Here is a 20645-nt window from a genome sequence, read left to right on the forward strand (position 1 = left end):
CTTCAAAAGTATAATTATATCAGAAATTACATGGCAAGAAGGTTTACACAGAACAAAAATGTACCACTAATTTGCATCAACAGAGCTTTTTCAATCGATTTAGAGCAGTGTTTCCCAACCTTGTGCCTCCAGATGTTTTTGGCCTACAACTCCCATCATCCCTGACCACTGGTCTTGCTAGCTAGGGATGATGGGAGTTGTAGGCCAAAAACATCTGGAGGCACAAGGTTGGGAAACACTGATTTAGAGTAATGGGAGAAAGGGGAAAGTTTGTGGTGGGTACGCCACCCCTAACCTAGGAACATTCAGTAGCCTGTATGAAGAGATCCACTATATTGTTACAAGTTTGTGGGTGCTAGACATCCTAAATTATTAGTTCCAGTAGGTGTGACAATTTAATTAAGGCTTGGGATGTCAAAAGCTAAGTAAGCTAGGTCAGTCTCCTGTGTGTAGTTATAGCTAGATTGTGTGTTGGATTGTGTGCTAGACAATACTAATCCTCTGGAATCAGCATGTGTTAAAGGCTAATTAAGCCATGCTGTGTGAGATGATAGCCTGGGGATGGACCATTAAGAACAACACAAAGCATCAAAGGGAGCTATGTGAGAAGGTAAAGGTGTGGGTCACCCTTCGCTCTAAAGATAATGGAAAAGATTAGAGAAGGTTAGGGCTAGGAGTGATGTAATGTAGGAGTAAGTAGTGAGATGAAAAGAGAATCAGAAAGCACAATGTTGGTGTCCGTTTGAATGGAGGGCTGCAGCTGTGGGGGAAGCAATACCCTCTTGGAGTGTTAAACCGGGGAGCCCTTCCATCATAGATTCAGGTTGTATATATGTGTAAACAATCCATATATCATAAAGATATTGCAGTCTCCACTGTGCCTCATTTCCAAAACGAAACATTGACCCTGGGTAAGTGTGGCTGGAACCTCTGGAATCATGCACCGCTCAAGGATTGGGGTGGAGTGTAATAATATCCATAGTTCTCCCAATGTGTTTGTCTAGCTGCTTCTTTTGCATAACTGGCCAGTGTGGTGCAGTGGTTAAGAGTGGTGGACTTGTAATCTGGTGAACCGGGTTCACTTCTCCGCTCCTCCACATGCAGCTGCTGGGTGACCTTGGGCTAGTCACATTTCTCTGAAGTCTCAGCCCCACTCACCCCACAGAGTGTTTGTTGTGGGGGAGGAAGGGAAAGGAGAATGTGAGCCGCTTTGAGACTCCTTCGGGTAGTGATAAAGCGGGATATCAAATCCAAACTCTTCTTCTTCTTCTTCACCTAGGCTACTGCATACACATGGGTGGTTGGAGGGAGATCTGTTGTTGTTCGTCCTGCTTTTCTTTCTGCACACATATGTTCAGTCACCTTAGATTGGTTGCCTGAAAAGAGCTTAGATTTTCCTTAATCTCATTCAGAAATGTCAGGAATTTTGAAGTGGTTACAACTTCAGCTGATCCTGGGAGCAGGGGCATGAGTGTGTGTCCTGCTTCCCTGTGCTAATGTGATGTCTTGTTAAGGCAAGTAAAAGTAGCCAGAGATATAGAAGCGTAATCAATCATTACTATCTTCCGTTATTAACACTGTGTGAAATGAAGAGCACTGTTGTGCTTTACTGCCCCTGTTCATGTCATCACATCCTTGATGGACCCATCTACAAACTTTCCTTGCACAGTAGTCAACATTCTGAAGCTGGGATCCTGATCTATATGTATAGTATCTGCACAAATTTAGAATGCTGTGCAGTCAATCGAACAGGTAGTGGGGGGAAATGGTAGAATGACATCTAATGTTGAAAAGTTGTAGGCCTTGTTTACTGAAAAGTGTGTGTGTGTGTGTGAGAGAGAGAGAGAGAGAGAGAGAAAGGGAGAGGGAGAGGGAGAGGGAGAGGGAGAGGGAAGTGTAATTCTAATGCCAGAGAGACTTTAAGTTGTTATGTTCTTTGCAGTCAGACTGCATAACACTTCACCCCAGGTAAAAAGTCTGATCAGATTAGAGTTTAAAATAAACTGACAGAAACCTTAAAATGCTTTTTTGCTTGCAAATGCCCTCGTATAGGCTGAGGAATTACTATTAGAATAGGCAGTGCATTCTCTGTGATGCACTGGACAGGTTATGACACAGAAAGGGGATAAAGAATATTATTGTGCAGTTGGTGTTCATGTATATTTACTTTATGGGCCCTCTACTTGAACTCTGGTTTTTCTTGTTTATAACCCTCAAAAGGTATATTGTCATTTGACAATACAGCTCATTTGGCATTTATATAGAGCAAGATACCCTTAGAGGAAGAGATTGAACAGTGTGATAACAGGACACAACAGAAACACCCATTCTGTGAAAGAAAATGCATAATTTTACCTCACTTGGAACTTTCCCTTGCTGTTATTCAGCATGACTTGAGAACACTGAACAATTGTTCACTTCAGTTCCTTCCATATGAAGGTTGATACCTAAAATACATCATCTAGAGTTCTGTCGCTAGAATTACCTTTTCCAGACTTAAAGTGATAACAATATGGCATGAAAGGAAACTCAGTGGTCAGAGGAAGATCAGTTTGGTCACTGATAAGGAATGGAAGCAGACCCAGTGCACTCCGAAAGCTTCCTTCAGTTACTTTCCACCATCTCCACAGCACACTCTAGTTATTCTTGCTTATTTCCTGAGATATATGGGGCTCAACAGGGAAAGGAGCAATCTGTCATGTTTGGTCCTTACTTCCTGTCAAGTAATACTCTTGGGATCTCCAACCCTCACCCCAGCATCACAAAAGCGGCTGTTTTTTTAAGGTGATTGCCTTTCCTTCTGGAAGATGGGAAGAGATGCAACTGGGGGGGGGTCTGTGTCCCCCTTTGCCAGAAAGCCATTGTGTATTCTGATCTATTGAAAGAAAAACAGCTCAGCTTTCACTGTGAACAAAACTAGCCTTTCTGTGCTCAAGATTCTACAGCAACTGACAACAGAAAATCAGATTATAAATTTTAGTTTGGACAGTCTAGACTTCCAGCTGAATTAAAGTAGTGTTTGGTGCTTCCAGGGTTCAGCTGAACAAAAGTAAAGAAGCAGAAAAGTTTAAAATGAAAAGGTGCCAGTACTTTTTATCAGTGAATACAGGCACAAAAAACACTGGGTTTAAGTATTTGGATAAGCTTTCATGTGAGGGAAAGAACTTGAAACTTCCTGTGCAGGGTAAAAAAAGACAATGAGTAGTGGCAGCAAACATTTGGGTTGGGAGAGAAATTTGATTCAGTGCACAATTTAATGGCAAACCTACCTAATTCACATTTTCTGGAACAATAAGAGAGCAGAAATATAGCCAACCTTTGAATGTTTTCTGCATTTTTCTGTGCAGTTCTCCAGCCAAGTAATATATAATGGGTTAAATTGTGCAGACAGCGCATGTATTCCTAAAATACACAAGTGCATTCTGTTAAGGAGAAATTGCCTTTACAAAAAATGGTTATATTCATCAAAATTGCATACAAAATTAGGATAAATTTGAACTAAAATGCTAATTTTAATTTTCATGAGGATTCCAAAAAAGAGAAAAGTGATTTGGAAGTGTAGAGAACTGAACTTATGACGTGAAGAATTAGAAACTGGGAGAAATGAAAATTGGCATATTCACCCTATTAAGCATTAAGCAGTAGCTGGCAGCACTGGGGTCAGTGAAATGCCATGCCTGAGTCCTCCACAGGACCAAATGGGCAGAAGCTAAGTGAAGGTCTGCTGGCTTTTTTGCCACATTTATTTACAACAATATCTAAAGCAGTGGATGGGAACATGATTGGAATTACCTGGGAACTGGCTGGAGAAGTCCAGGTAGATGTAGTGTTGCTTGCTCTCCTTGCTGACTTTGTCCTCTTGTGGCCTACAGGATATTTTTTAAAGCAGGGGTGACAAAGAACATGTCTTAAGCTGGAGGCAAATTTAACAATGAGAATCCACAGTGCCATGAATACGCTCTCAGCTGCCCTGAAAACTAAACATGTGCCTGCCACCCACTCCCCTACCTACCTACCTGCCTACCTACCTGAGTCCACTACTGCTTTCACGATCTCCTCTTCCAGCTGCACAACAAAATGACTCACAGCCCCATGCCACAATCTCTTCCCCACTTCAGAGTGCCTATCTGTTTCCCAGTCAAATGAGGAGAAGGCAATGACCAGGAAGTCAGTGAGTGGGAAATGGCCAAGGCTTCCATATCAATATTCAGATTGTTCGCATGCTACAACTCTTAACAGGGCATGCACAGTATTTTGAATTATCTTCTTATTGCATGTGTTTCCAGCCTTAGTTTTTCCCCTCCCATATTTTCTAACTGGTGTTCGCTGGGGAGGCGACATAGGGGAGCATCTTTCTGGCTAAGTACTGGTAGGTAAAAGGTAAAGGTACCCCTGCCCGTACGGGCCAGTCTTGACAGACTCTGGGGTTGTGCGCCCATCTCACTTAAGAGGCCAGGGGCCAGCGCTGTCCGGAGACACTTCCGGGTCACGTGGCCAGCGTGACATTGCTGCTCTAGCGAGCCAGAGCCGCACACGGAAACGCCGTTTACCTTCCCGCTGGTAAGCGGTCCCTATTTATCTACTTGCACCCGGAGGTGCTTTCGAACTGCTAGGTTGGCAGGCGCTGGGACCGAGCAGCGGGAGCGTACCCCGCCGCAGGGATTCGAACCGCCGACCTTTCGATCGGCAAGTCCTAGGCGCTGAGGCTTTAACCCACAGCGCCACCTGCGTCCCATAAGTACTGGTAAGTTGCCCCCAATTAGCAACAGCAGTCAAACTTCTGGTTCAGATTTTTTTGGATTTAAAATGCATTTCTCCTCACATCTCTTCCCGAAGGAGATTATCATCCAAGTGCATTGTTAGGGGTCACCTCTTTTCTGAAAGGTAAGTGCATCATTGCATCTTATTATTATTCTTTTTCTGTGGCAAGGTGAAATTGCAGGGACACGCAAGCCTGCAAGTTCAGATTCAGCCTTGTGGGCAATCCATTTGACTTGAAGCTTTTTAAACCTAGTTGTGTTGATAAGTGATGATATTTTGCCACTAACAAATTTGACAAGTGGTTAAGTATAATGTTTTTGACACACAATGTATCACTGCCTAATCATTGGAAGGAAATGTTTCTTTTCTGCATACAGTGTTTGTTACAGTAAATAGTGTGCAGTCTTGACAAATAACACTCAGAGCTGACTTGCCTTCTAATATGTCGGCGGATTTTTCTGAGGCTACTTATTACCTACCCATCAAGGCACCTGGTGCCAATAAGCAGATTCATCATGTTTTCATGTCTGTATGATTGACATTTGTTGCTGAGAATCCCCAGCAAGTTTGCATTGCAGTAATTTGAATCACAGGTCACATCATCAGAAATGTTCGCTTATTTTCACTTATCTGTGTGGCTCCAGCCCAAAGAACCACACAGAATGATCCATGCGTACATCTGCACCTTTTAACTTTACTTTTAAAGCAGCAACTCTGTTCTGCTGTGCTGTGCTGCATTTGAAACCGTTTCTGAAACTTTCTTCTTTGTCATCTGGCTACAACTGAGTTTCTGATTTGGCACAGATGATATGATCATGCTGCTTTTTTAAAAACAACAACAACTCTCCCAGTGCTTGAAAACTGATGCTTAATTTTGGAGCCTTTTAAAAATGTAGTGGTGTTAGATATGTCAGCCTACCACAGATCTTAATGATTTAAAAGTAAAATGTTTAAGGGAAAGAGTTAAATAGGTTCTTACAAACAAAACAAAACAAAACAGGTAATGCACCCTTGGCACAGATATGTAGTTTTTATATTTAAAAAATCTCCTTCACTTGACTAAGTGATAGTTTAAAAGTAGTGTTTCAGGGCTGTGTTTGGCTGGTTTTGGCTTTTGCCAAACACTTTTTGAGGCAGTGTGAGTAGTTGGAGGGGAGAACCAAACTAATAATAATATGATATGGATATGGATATGGATCCACACATATGCACACAATAATGTAAGTCTTTGTGAGCAACTTAAACTTTTTTATTTAAGGGGGCATTTGGGGCCGAGCTCATACTCATTTATTAGAAGTGCTGTTGTGCTATGCTTTGTATGTTGCTTTCGTATTCTATAGTACCTAAATATATTTCCCCCAAGTTTTATTGATTTCAACTTGAGATGCATTTTCACAGTATGACAGGATACAAATACTTCAAAAAATAAGGGGGGAAATACATAATACATTGTTATTTGTAATTTCCATGTTGAAATATCGCCATAAATTTAATGCGCCAATGACATATGTTGATGGCTGTGCCTTATTTCTTCAGTAATTAATAAAAGGTGTCCAGTTTTCAAGAGATCATCACATTTTTGTTTTCTGACATTGACTTCATGGCACAGGAATGAATAACATCAGAAGAGCCCCAAAATTGGACAATAGTGAGGTCAAATTTGAGGATCTCATTTTGGGTCGAATTGGATGATATGCTCACCATTCTTATCCCCCACAAGTGGCGAGAGAGTGAAAACTCAACTTCCCACCCTGCCCTCCAGGTATGCCTGCCCCACCTCTAATTCTCCCAGATGTCCCCGCATTGGGTGTAATGTTTGAATAGGGTATACATGCCTTAACTCATGTGGGCATGAACAGCGCAATATCTGATTTAAAATCTGAAAACCCAATTAGGGACTCTGTACATTGGATTTTTACATGTGTTCATATTCACATGGTGCACCCACATGTGGACCTAGGATGTCAGACGTGGAATAGGCATATCTAGTGGGCAAAGTTCTAACTCCTCGCACTGCGCATAAAAACAAAATTAGGGAGACTATAGTCTTTGAATTTACTGATAACATGTAGAACATATGCAGCCTCAAATTTTCTCCCTGTGCCACACTGCCATCCACTCATGAAAGAAGATGGATTCCCCATGCAGTTCCTGTGTCCCCTTCTCCCCACCCCAAAAACAGTATGTTCCAAAGGATTAGAAGAGCCTCAACATCAGCATGGAAGGCAAAATGTGGGAAAGCTGCAAAGGGAAGGGAAATCTGTGAATATCTCCCTGCTTTTCTCTTCTGTTAGAGGTGGTGTCGAAAGCCCTCCCCGTGAGCAGACAGACATGGGGAATCATCTCTGTTATTGGTTGTGAAATGACTAATTGTGTGCTGCAATACAGAACTCAAATGGGTGTTTCCATGTTTTGCTTTCCTTTATAGGCTTTGATTTAGTGAAATGTGAGGATTCTGGAACGCCAAACTATGGCTACAAGATTCGCGATGAAGGCCATTACACAGATACGGTTGTTTTGTACAGTTGCAATCCAGGCTACACAATGCACGGTAGCAGCACTATTACCTGCCTAAGTGGAGATCGAAGAGTTTGGGACAAGCCTTTGCCGACATGTACAGGTAATGTTAGATAACACATTGATCTAAAAGTTTAGTGTTAAACACTTCATAGCTCTCTTTATGGATAATGCATTATTACATATGTGATAACGATGCTTTGAAATGGTATATAATCTATCTCAGGTTTCCCCCAACCACCACCATATACATATATTGAAACTAAATATGTGGGCCATCTCTGAGGAAATCTACTACTACTCTCCCTGAAATTCTTTTGGCTTTTCTTGAAATTCCTCTGGTATGCTTTTACCTTGATTTCTGAAGGACATTTGATGCAGCCTAGGAATGAATGGACTACAGACTACAAGAAATTTTGACCTCCCTATCAAAACTCTTTCAGTTTTCTTCACATTTCTTACCCAAGGAGAAATCTCCAGATTCACCTCATGTTTTGCCTTGAAGCAAAATTCTGTAGTAATTCTTACTAAAAAGAATGCTCATTCTCTGTGAGGTCTCCATGAATTATTTTGTCCTATCTGGTATTGTCTAAACTGACCCCCTGCAAAATTGGTGGCAAATTTGGGTCCAGATTGTAACAACAACAACAACAACAACTTTTATTGCCCTTGTTCCCAAAGATATAAGTCTTCTTGAATGTACAAAAGTATCCCCCCATCTCTCCCTGTCCCTCACTGAAACACAGGCCAGTTTCTTAACAAACCATCATTTAGCTGTCTTGTGGCAAGGCTAATATCTGTGTATTGTTCTTTGCATGGATTTTTACTATATCATATTCTACTCATTTTCTGTTCACAAGGTATATAAGACTAGATCACTTGTATGCTTTCTCCATTAATAAGGGGATTAATGTGAAATTCAATATCTGAGTTGCTCTTTATCTGAATTGTTTGTTTTCATGAGGTCACACATAAAACCTGGTCTTATTATCCTGCTGAAAACAGGAGATAATGAGCTTTCCAAAGTAATTCAGAAATTACTCAAGTTCAAGAAAGAAAGAAAGAAAGAAAGAAAGAAAGAAAGAAAGAAAGAAAGACCCACTGGAATGGCTGGCAGTTCTTCTGAGCTATTCCAATATCTTGCCTAGTCTTTTGATCCTTTTCTGTATCCCTGTATGAGAAGTGGAAAATTTTTGTGAGGACAAAATAGGAGGTGGAGACCTACAGCCATTCTCATCAGCCGTCTACGAGGAAGGGGCTGTTGCTTCTCCCATTTCACCCATGCAGTGCCTGTTTTCTGTCCCCATAAGAACTAATGACTCCAGTGGTTTCTGTGCGGTGAGGAAAAAGCTCTCGGTGGGCAAAATTGGAGGTATAGTCAAAAAGTCTTTTCTTATGGTTAATCCATTAGAGGGCAAGTAACCTGGAACTTTAGGTGCTTCTCTTTCTTTTGAGGTGGGTTTTTGAGGCTGATAGCTAAAACAAACACTGAGAGACATATAGCTGGGGTGAATAAGTGACACTTGTATTTATACAGTGGTACCTCGGGTTAAGAACTTAATTCGTTCTGGAGGTCCGTTCTTAACCTGAAACTGTTCTTCACCTGAGACACCACTTTAGCTAATGGGGCCTCCTGCTGCTGCTCTCATCCTGAAGCAAAGTTCTTAACTCAAGGTACTATTTCTCGGTTAGCAGAGTCTGTAGCCTGAAGCGTCTGTAACCCGAGGTACCACTGTATAAGCCCAAACCTGCAGAGCAAAACTATTGGTATGGGAATTGCTTATGTTTATGGGACTTGTGCAGCTATAAGGGCGACCAAACCCCTGCCAGGCAAGAAGCAAGCATATTTGCCTAGCCCTAACTCCAGCCACACCTTGAAGGTAAGTAGGGAGACCTACCCACCCCCACCCCCTTAGGGGCCTACAAGGTTGAGGAAGCCTGCTCTCACGTTCAGGGCCACTAACATGCTATCCTAACATGCTCTGCTTCCTATACCTTCCTGCAAAAGTGACATGATTAATCTGTTTAAAAGGGGTAACAGTGCTGGAGCCAAATTAACCTAGGCCTAATGGCTGAGTGAACAGACACCATGGCTAATCGACCTCCTTTCCCAACCCTACAGCATGGAGAAGGTTAAAAAAAGCCACTTGCCAAACCAGACAACTGAGTCAAAAATTCCCATGTGGCCCAGAAGTGACCACTGTGAGCCAAACTGCAAAAAAAGGGAGGATGACCTCAAGCAGAGGTTGAGGAGGAGGAGTGGGCTTAAATGAGCCCCTTGTAGCCACACCTAACATGCTGGTCCATTGCACGTCATGTGTACATGAACACCAGCATCCAAAATGGCGGCTTTGGCACCAGCTGCAAGCTTGCCCCATCACCCAGAGTGGGCTTGGGCAGTGGAACTGAGATTATGGGCACTTGGAATTCTTTTCCACGTCTAATACAGGACACCTTTGCCAGAGTTCCCACTGACAACAAAAGGTTGTATTTAAGAGGGTGGGAGCAGGCATGTATAATGCATATATTCATTTCTTTGTCATCACGTGTTCCGTTCAATTCTAATCTTTCCTGCTTTAAGCACATTGTACACATTAAGTGGCATTCTTTGATTCTCCTCCCCCCGCCCTTTCTTTCTCTTTTTAATTGAAAGTCTGGTATGATCTGTGTCTGAACAAAGGGAAAGTGGCTGAGTAGATACATTCTTTGCAGAATTCTCTGCCTGGGAAAATATCTTTTCAATCTCATGTAAGAGAACCATCAAACCTAGAAACATGAAACTAATTTGAGTACCCTTACGTGTTTTGTCTGTGCTCTCAGCTGTTTCAAGCTCCTCACTTACACATGACATAAAGATTGTGTCATCTTGACTTGCCAGTTACGAAAACTCTGAATTCTGACTGAGCAAGATGTGAAATAGCTTGTCTTATGTTGCTATCAAAAGGTATATGTGCAACATGTTAAGAAGTGAGAAGAAAAACATTTCCATCAAGGTAAAGAAAAGGTTACTCTTATTTTCCAGCCATATGGCTACAACCCATGCAAATGCTGTGGGCTATTCGTGGAGTGTGCTTTGCTCATCCATGCGAGAAGCATATTGTCAGGAGGACAAGTGCTAGATAGCACATATCTGAATGCTAACACTTTAGGTTAATTCCATAGGACAGTGCTCACAGGGAAGCTCGAATTATAACTTCTTAAAAGTATAACAAGAAAATATTGATCACGCTACCTGAGCTGGTTCTGGGTTACTCAGATACTGCCTTATCATCAATTGATGTACCTTTGCTTGTAAAAATAAAAATAAAAAATCCCTTTTGGTTCTCTGAGGCTTAAATCCTAAGATATATATATATATATATACACACACACATATATATATATATATACACATATATATATATATATATATACATATATATATATATATATATTTGCTTTCGTAGATTTTCACGGGTACAGGAATGCAGGTTTTGGTGTCCTCGGGTGTCTTCCCGTGTAAAAGTTGGGGTGTCTAGGCGACGTTTCGACGAGGTCTCACTCGTCATCTTCAGATGACGAGTGAGACCTCGTCGAAACGTCGCCTAGACACCCCAACTTTTACACGGGAAGACACCCGAGGACACCAAAACCTGCATATATATATATATATATATATATATATATATATATATATATGGGGGGGGCCAAACCAAAGGTGGTTTTCCCAGTTATTCACTGCCCTGCCAGACAGCTGCCAGCAGTCAGAACTGTGGGTGGAATAATGTCTTTGTACTTCTCTATCCTTCCTCTGGTTTTAAAAAAACTAAGTATACCCCATCAGAAACAACGTGGAGGGGATAGATTGGATAGAGTGCTGCTGCTGCCAGGGGACAGGGAAGGCACAAGGTCTACCCTTGTCACACATCGTTTTCAAACTTACAGGTATCATCTGAACCAGGGCTGCAAAAGTTTCTCCTAGAGGCTCCTTTCCTGTTCATGAAGTCCAAAGTTTTAATCGGCTGCTCTTTCCTAAAACAATAATAGCACACAAGCAGACTAAATCTCTTGAGCTCTTTCATACATTTGGCAGCACATATAAAAGTAAATGAACCCTACTTTGAAAGTGTTGCTTACTAGTGTACTACTACTACTATAACTAAGAAAGAACTTTGATAGAAGTAGAGATGCTTGAAGTATTTGATTTATGTGAGTTGTTACACAAACTGACTTGATTCACACTTCCTGGATGGCTTTGTAACTTATAAAGTAGCACTATATGCGTTGGCAGCTAAGAAGATCAGGAGAAAAGAACTAGATAAAATAGCAGTAAATTGCAAAGGTGATTTGGACATTTAAGCGGGCACATTCTATCTGAGGACCCCCTGCTATCATATCGTATGCAACAAATAATTTCTAGGAGACGTGACCGTGGTTCATTGTATTTGCAGTGCCCGATGTTTTTTATGGTTTTTATGGTTATTGTTGTTTTTCTTTTTGTTTCGTTTGTGAATGTTTCCATGGCCTTTGGCTAGTGCAATAAAGTTTATGATGATGATGATGATGATGATTTGCAGTACACTTCCTGGATGAAAGTGTAGATGGTTATTCTTTGGACTTTTCACTTCTTTAGATTTTCCAATGCAGTTCTTGGATTTTAAAGTGCACATTTTTAGATGAAACATGTGTAGAAGTATTTATTGTTTGAGAAAATATGTTCAAAAATATGTTTTTTTTTACAGATCCCCCCCCCAACCCCAACAAAAATCTACTTTCAAAGGATTGCACTGCACCGCTTTTGCATTTGAATTCACCTTGCATGTCCTACTAGGTGGCTAAATATAATGTTTAATACAAGACCCCATAAAGTTATTCCAACTTCCTTTCTTTATTCTAATTTTTTCTTTTCTGGCTCTTGGCCATGCATCATTTCACCAAGCCGCTTGGTATATTACAAGCAATCAGGTTCTACTAAAATTAAGAGTTCTAACCTTTCTGTAAAGTAAAGTACCTCAAGTGTGCATGGGACTTCTCTCTGAAAATTGATTGTTTTCGCTTTTTCTTTTCAGCTGAATGTGGTGGACGTATTCACGCTGCTACTTCAGGCCGCATTCTGTCTCCTGGTTATCCAGCTCCATATGACAATAATCTTCATTGTACTTGGATTATAGAAGCAGACCCAGGGAGGACAATTAGGTATGCATGGAGTCTCAGCTATTAAATTTAGTATTATCCAAGTCATAGCACTGTACGTTTGACCATCTACATTATATACGTGCCTTGTTCTTGTTTGCTCCTTTAAGGGGTAAATTGCAAGATTAAAAGATGCCTGATTCACTATATTAAAAAAAAAATACTTCCAAAAATCAGGGGCTGCCATTGGTTATATATGTATTGTAGGACCAAAAGAGACAACCTTTGATGTGCAAACATACTAGGATGTAAGCCTTACTGAACTCAATGGGACCTACTTGTGAGTGAACATGCTTAGATCTGTGTTTTAAATTTCTTTGTGGACAGATAAGCCCATCATATCAGAAGTAGCCGTTTATGCTATTCTACCTATGCTTGGTCTTTATTTTTGCCATCAAGTGACAAAAGAAAAGAGAGAAAAGAAATGAGAGCACAGGATCCCAACCTGTCACCTTTCATGGCATCTTATAGGATCTACTCTACTTATTAGAACTGGATCTAGTGTTTAGCAATGAAAGTAACTATATTGGTCTCACTGAGCTCAACTGATCTGCAAAATCACATTGTAAGGGTTTCTCAGGAAGTAATTCACAAACCATTAGAGAACTCATTTCCACAGCAAGAAAACTGCCCATTCTTCAGGTGGAGGAGAGATAGATGAGCCTATAAAGCAGTGCAGATGCAATCTCTCAGGAATGATAGCATATTAGAATTTTTGTAATGCATTCTAACTGCAGTAGAATGAAAATCCTAATTCATTGTACTTTTAAGTATCATGTTTACTCTCAAATAGTTAATATTCTTACATAAACAGGCTAGAGTTTAGCTGGGGAGGGAAACTGTTTGCTAAAATACTTTCCTTATACATATTCAGAGAAATTCATAATTTTTCCCCACACAATTTCATTTTCTTCTTCCTAGAATAGAAAGATAACTATATTCCCCTAATACTAGACCAAAAGACACCCACTCATTCACGAGCAAATTCATTGCTCCATTTGCATTTTAATAGGAATGGCAAATGTGAAATTAATATAGAATGAAATAAGAAATTACAAACAACCATCTGTAGGTAGAAAACAGATTTAATATTTACTTATTAGCAGCCTTCTGAGTCAATATTTATTACAGCAAGTGGAAAAACGGCACTGAACTGTGACCATTTCCAATAAATGTAGCTCTCTGGGCAGTGTTTTACATCATCACATGTAATGTTTAATGTTTAAAAAATGTGGGTGGTGCTTCACAGTGTGGAAATGGTAACAAAATCTATGAAAGATCATGACATGCTTATCAGCATAGTAGCCGTTGTCATGCTTCAAGTGTATTCAGGTCTCCAAGGTCTGACTTATAATGTAACTGATCAGACATTGAACTTGATATGGGAAAAGGTAAAACAACCCACCAATATTCTTGTTTACTTGAGGTTGTGAATGTCTAGTGTTAAGTAACAAGTGAGGCCCTGAACAAAGTGGCGTAATGCAGTGTGCACATGTTCAGGGTTTCAGCCACTCCACCACATACACACACCAGATTTTCATCTTCCTCCAGTCAATATGTTGTGTCCACTGAACATGTTTGGTCCTCAGCGGCCTGGTTTGAGAGGGTGTTGGTTTGAACACATTGCTGCCTAATTCCAATTCCATTGGGTACCTGCACAGATTTCTGTGGGCAGCTCTAGGGACATTTAAAAATGGCTTCTTAGCGTGAACCAGAAATGGCCTTCCCAGTCAAACAGGTGGTTGTCTCTTTTCATCTATGTGACTCATCCTTTGTCTTTCTCCATAGCATTCCCTCTCCCACCTCGCCTTCAGTGCCATCATCTCAGTAGTTTCCAGTTCATTGGCACTGAGCAGACTTATCTTCATTGGGATATTTTTGGGTCATTTCCGCCCTTCACAATTTATTTTATATTATTTTGTGCTTAAGTTTGTTGATTATATGCTCAGAAATAAGACATTCCTTCAATAGTTCATTTTGAACTGTGAATGTCCAATGTCAAGTAATGCTTCTGAATTTAAAGGAGGGGTTGTGGCGGCAAGGCACTTAGAAATGAATTCCTACATGTATGCTGGTTTTCTTTTTCTTCAAATTAATTCAGTCCTTTGAAACACTTTATTTCTAGGTATAAACTAAGTTTTGGAATAAAGGAGTTTTTTTGGGCAGGGGAGGGGGAGAGCTAAATGATGCTACCATCTTGTTTAATCTGGAAGAGAAATGAAACTGATGCAGTGTGCAGCTAATAGTTGTAGCACTGCTGGGGATGCTACAACTACAATGTATAATGGTAGGTGAGGGGGAGGCGACAAATTTTGGTGTCACACATGGTGCCAAGGTCCGCCACTGTGTAAGTCAGTGTTATTGAGATATGTCTGGTGGCATCCACAACTTGAGGATTGTCAATCAGTTCAGCAAGTGTTCCAAATAAAAGGTCATGTGTTGTGGAGTTTGCATACATGTACCCCAGATATGTCTGCAACTAACCAAAGAAGAATGCTGATAAACCAGGTTTTCTTCCTTTTTTCTGGATGTCATTTGTAGCTTCATGTTAATTATTATAACCACAATGAAACAAAGAAGATTCACACTTACTTTCATTCAGATTAAAGGATTTAATCATGGTTAATTATGTGTTGTTACATCCCTGTCGTTCCTTAATCTGCCCTTTTTATTTAGCACCAAAGGTAGTCATGAATGACAAATGTCTCACATTCTTCTTTCATTTGCAGTCTGCATTTTATTGTTTTTGACACTGAGGTGGCTCATGACATACTCAAAGTGTGGGATGGTCCTGTTGAAAGCAGTATTCTACTGAAAGAGTGGAGTGGCTCAGCTCTTCCTGAAGATATTTATAGTACTTTCAACTCCTTGACTTTGCAATTTGACAGTGACTTCTTCATCAGCAAATCAGGATTTTCTATCCAGTTTTCAAGTAGGTGGATTTGTTTAGTCCTTGAGTAAAATCAAGTTTGGGCCTTTCGTGTTTTTGTCGCTAATAGCGTGGTTTGGTACGCCATCTTGAAAACGAGTTTCAGTCTGGTAAGAACCCAAAATCTATTGACTGTATGCTGAATCAGCTGACATCTGCTAAAAATATAAACAAACAGTTCCCCCAAATATTCTACTTTATGCTTCTTGACAAATAGCATATTTCAATTTTGTATTCAAATGAAACAATTTTAACGTATGTTGTAATATACAGGGGTGTCTCAGTTCAGATTCTGCCTGAAAAACTTTGCTGTGCAAATTGCTGCATTTCACATCTGTCAGATGCTGGGTGGTGGTTGCTCGTGAGTAATCAGGCAGGACTCCAACCTGTCTTTTACAGGTTTTATTGTGCAAGCTATTTACAGTGCAGATACACAGAGTTCATGTCCGTCTTAGTCACTTGCAGAATCTGGGAGTGGCCCCTTCCGGCTTCTCCCCCAACATAAGAACTTAGACACCCCAAATCTCTGCCTCCCCTCCTTGTGTTTCACCCCACTGTGCAAGCTGGACGACGGAATTGGCATGTACGCCTCTTGGCTAGCCAGGTTATGTGAGGCGCTTGGACTCTCTGCAGCATCTTCGAGCCCTCTCCTCGCTTGGCTGGCCCCTTCCCTCTCTTCTCCACTGGAGGTGTGGCTTTTCCCCTGCTAGAAGAGGAACTGCTCCTCAGAAGTGTAGGAGGCTTCCTGTATCCCAAGGGCATCCCTGCCTCCCTCCCCTGTTCCGATGGCAGTCCCTTGACAACATTGAATAAGGCATTTACTTGAAACATAAACATTTCATTCTTAAAGGGAAGCAAGCTGTGTAGAATAAGAAACCACTGCTTCCATTCCATTGTTCCCTCATACATTGAACCATTTCACTGATGACCGCAGCAACATGGGAGTTGTTTCTGGCAGTGCTCATCCCATGCTACTGTGGCAACATGTGAAAGGCTGGAAATGTGGGTGGGATCTCTCTCTCATTTTTTACCTAGTCAAGAAAGGGAGGGGAAGGGACTCACACAGTTGACCCTGTGCACATGGTTTTGGCCTTTCAAACATTTCCAGAGTGACACAAAATTAAACCATTAGAAAGTGGCTCTTGAGCTGCTACAGTAATTCATCTTCATCAGTAGCAGTGCCGGATTCACGTATAAGCGAAACAAGCTATAGCTTAGGGCCCCGCTCTCTTGGGGCCCCCAAAAAAATTTAAAGGGGAAAAAACCCCTGGGTGTACATTTCCAAAATATAAGATAAAAAACAAATAAAATAAAACCTACATACAGCAAGAGTGTTTTGTGTGGTATAGGCTCCTATGAGTAATGGGCCCCGCCTGCTCCCTAAAATATCACTGGTTTGCTCATTTTTGTATATAGGGTGCCTACATTCTGCCTGTGCAAATGGCTTTAGATACCTATTAGGTCCATAAATTACCATATAGCATATATTCAGCACAAAAAACAGCGACAATTTGTTGTTGACAAAGGACAGGTAGACGTATAAAGGGCCCCATTATCTTCAGTAGCTTAGGGCCTCATCAAACCTAAATCCGGCCCTGATCAGTAGCACCAGAATCTCTGCATGACACTGTGATCCATGAATTGTCTGGTGTTGGCATTGCTGCACATATTGGCCTCATATTCAGCCAAAATAGACTTGCTAATTAAAAACAATGCCAGTCTTGTTCAGTATGAGGAAAGAAAAATGTTTGGGTTGGGTTAACAATTGCTAGGGGAAATGCAGCTTGGACCTTCTTATCCCCCCAGCTTTGCTGTTTAAATTGTTCCTTTGCCTAGCAACTGTGCATTTTAGCAAAGGATCTATTGGCAAAGGATTCTTGAGTGATCTGCTGGTGGTGGTGGTGGTGGGGTGTGTGTGTGTAGACATGTCTAATCAGAACTTGATTGCATTTTGAACTGCAGAATTATCAGAGCTCTGACAAGCTTTTCATAGGATCCCTTGGGAGTTTTGAAGTAAAAATAGTCACTTTTTGAGAGGCAATGCTTATTTATATATTACCACAGTGGCATAATTGAGAACTGGATGTCATTGGCTCCGACCACATGGTTTGGTCATCTGTACCAAAGCAGTGTGGAAAAAAGTCATGACATTGTTCTTCCCATACAGCTACAGTAACACAAAATGGCTCTTAATTTTGCCCTTATGAGTAATCTTCATGGCTTACAGCTTGGTTGCAGATGTTTACCATTTTTCAAAGATTAATTTTTATGTGCATAAATTTATGCTACAGATTTCTATACATAAGTTTCCAGCACACACACCCCTGCTTTAATAAGTATGCTGATGTAGATGATTAATTGGATGAATGCAAATGTATTTTGCTCGCAAAATGTTTGGACCCCATCAAAAGTCCATTGTCTCACCAGCTCAGCACAGCATGTAAAACACCACGAGGACATGAACTGACTGGTGTGATTATGTTAATTGTAATCAGCCTAACACTTTTCATTAAAACTTAATTACCATTTAATCATGCATAAAAGGATAGAAAATGGAGTTCAGTGTGCATCCCTGACCTTTACTTTGCAGGGTTAAATATATTTAAACTAGTTATTAGAAACTGGGGTTCCTAACTAAACATCTCAGAGAAGTACTGGTATGTGTAAGAAGGTAGAGAATGAAATGCCTGTTAACTGAATAACCCATTTCCTTTAGCCACAGTAGACCTCTGACCTTAAGAGTATCCAAGATCAGATTAATTAATTAGCAGACTTAGAGTTTGCTGACCTCTGCATCCCTGTTTCTTTATTATATTATTTGCTGCCCTTCATCACCACTCATGTTGGGGCAGATGACAACAATAATTAATACAATAAGATGTTAGATACAGTTAAAACTGTCAAAATAATCAAGCATAATACAACAAAATGCAAAACAAAACACTTACGCTACTTCCCAACATTTCTAACAAAGTAGATTATTTGCTGATGATGGCATTTATGACAATCAGCAAAAGAAAAGAAAAGAAATATTAGCATCAGACTGCTAAAAATGTTTTTCAGTCATTTATGCTGTCTACAATTATGCCATATAGCATCTTAATTATACCAAGGTGTTTGATACTCATAGACAAGTTAATCGGAGTGGTTAGGAAACAGTAGGTGAATGTATGGTTCCTTCTCTGTTTCCATTTACCTTGCTCCTGGGTTGAAACGAAACATCAGATCTTGAGTAATTGTGGAGTGGGAGGAACATACTCAGAAATCATAATTGTTTATTACAGTTCAGTAAAGGTAAGAAATTAGGTTCAGTTTGCCTTTAATGTGAACTTTTCCAAACAATACGTAAACTGAACACCCCTTAAAATTTGTGCTTCTCTGAATTTTACAGTGCAGTTCTCTAACCAAATAACATGTACAAAACAACATAAAAATGCATTACATTAGGTCAAACTGCTTGCAAAAATGTATACTTTAGGATAAATGCAGACTCAAATGCTGACAAATTTTCATGAGTATTTTTTTAAAAAGTGCTTTCAAACTGAGGCAGAAGTGCAGAGAAATTAACCTAAGATTGGAAAATTGGGAACCTGAGAGGAACCAAAATTGTCAGATATGTCTACCCCTAGTTATTTCTTTTTGCGAAGCAGGCTTTATTGATTAGTACAATACAATTGTTCTTGAAGTTCACACATCTAGAGAATTACAATAGATCTGAAGTTATATTGATTAAGCACACATGGTACATAGGAGGGACAAAGCAGGTGATTTCTGCTCATGCAGTGGGATTTCCCCTTCCTTTCTCCCCCCTTTAGCCCCTCAAAAATCCCTCAAGCTCTCTCTGGAAATAGATTTTGAGGGCATGGGGAAAGGCTTCAAGAGGAGGAGGAGGAGGAGAGGAGTGGAGTGGAAGCCTGTTCTGTTCAAGCACTCCACCATTAGATATAACCCATAGTTTACTGATGGGAAAGATGCCAGGCCATAGGAACAGCCTCTCTCCCCTGTGTTCTGAGGAGTCTAGTTTAGAAAATTAATGCTTGACCATAATTTTCTTAGTGATTGTGAGAGTTGCACCATGTTATTGAAATGAATGAACAATTCATTCTTCTTCTGCCTACTTCAGTGGAAAGGAAGTGGTGGCGGAAGGACCGGGGAGCTAGCAGGAAAGGGAAATTATATTAAATTTTAAAAAATAACCTCAAACAATCAATTATTTTATTCGCATGCTGCCTTTACAAAGTTAAAAGCATGTTCAAGGCAGCTCACAACATATAAAAAATATACATAACTGCAAACATAACAGAAGTAAGGTAAGATAAAGGGACCCCTGACCATTAAGTCCAGTTGTGGCCGACTCTGGGGTTGTGACGCTCATCTCACTTTATTGACCAAGGGAGCCGGTGTACAGCTTCCGGGTCATGTGGCCAGCATGACTAAGCTGCTTCTGGTGAACCAGAGCCACGCACGGAAACGCTGTTTACGCTAGAGCAGTACCTATTTATCTACTTGTACTTTGATGTGCTTTTGAACTGCTAGGTTGGCAGGAGTGGGGACCAAGCAACGGGAGCTCACCACCGTCGTGGGGATTCGAACCACTGACCTTCTGATAGGCAAGTCCTAGGCTCTGTGGTTTAACCCACAGTGCCACCCGCGTCCTATAACTGAAGTAGTCACAGACAATAAACAAACCAACAAAAAGTACACAACCAAATTGATCAAATTTCCACATTTATAATAGGGTACAAAATAAACATTTAGAAAAATAACAGCAACAACCTAATCCCTGCAACAAAACCCCCTCGGCCCACGATTCTGTTCAGCAGCCTCAGCTTTTGTAGCTGGAGTCGGTCAGGGACCTGCCATCCCTGGCCAGGTGGGAAAAGACCTGCAAGGCAGGGAGGGACTCACAGCAGTGATGGTCCAATACTTAAAAAGAAATGAAAGCAAACTTCTCCATTTCTTTTGGAACATCTTAAAGTTGACTCATATACTATTTTTCTTTACGCTGTAGCATAAATGTTTTGCCCTCCCCTCTCCTTCCTCAGATGCATAAGTTTCAAAGTGTTACTTTTAAATAAATTGTCACTGCACAGATTTTTTCACCTACTTCTCACCCTGCACACCCACTAAATCTGTCTTGGAGTTTCCCCAATCTTCTGCAGCAGATTTAGGGAGCAGGCAGGGTATGCCTGGAGAGAAGAGAGGTGTAAAAAAAACAAAAACCCAGTTGAGCAAGCAGAAATCCTTGCATTGTTAGGTCTCATTA

General features: G+C 40.7%; 1 protein-coding gene across 4 annotated transcripts in view; it reads left to right on the top strand.

Annotated features, from left to right (window-relative positions):
- The window catches only part of CSMD1 (CUB and Sushi multiple domains 1), a 949787-nt gene that overhangs the window by 765245 nt on the left and 163897 nt on the right, over window positions 1-20645 (top strand). For all 4 annotated transcript variants that reach the window (XM_083729648.1, XM_083729649.1, XM_083729651.1 and 1 more), the window contains 3 exons: window positions 7190-7381; window positions 12327-12453; window positions 15180-15382. In XM_083729648.1, coding sequence (XP_083585774.1) covers window positions 7190-7381; window positions 12327-12453; window positions 15180-15382 — 522 coding nt within the window. The remainder of the gene's footprint in view (window positions 1-7189; window positions 7382-12326; window positions 12454-15179; window positions 15383-20645) is intronic.

This window comes from Podarcis gaigeae (genome assembly GCF_964106915.1).
Source record: "Podarcis gaigeae genome assembly, chromosome: 3".
NCBI lineage: Eukaryota > Metazoa > Chordata > Lepidosauria > Squamata > Lacertidae > Podarcis > Podarcis gaigeae.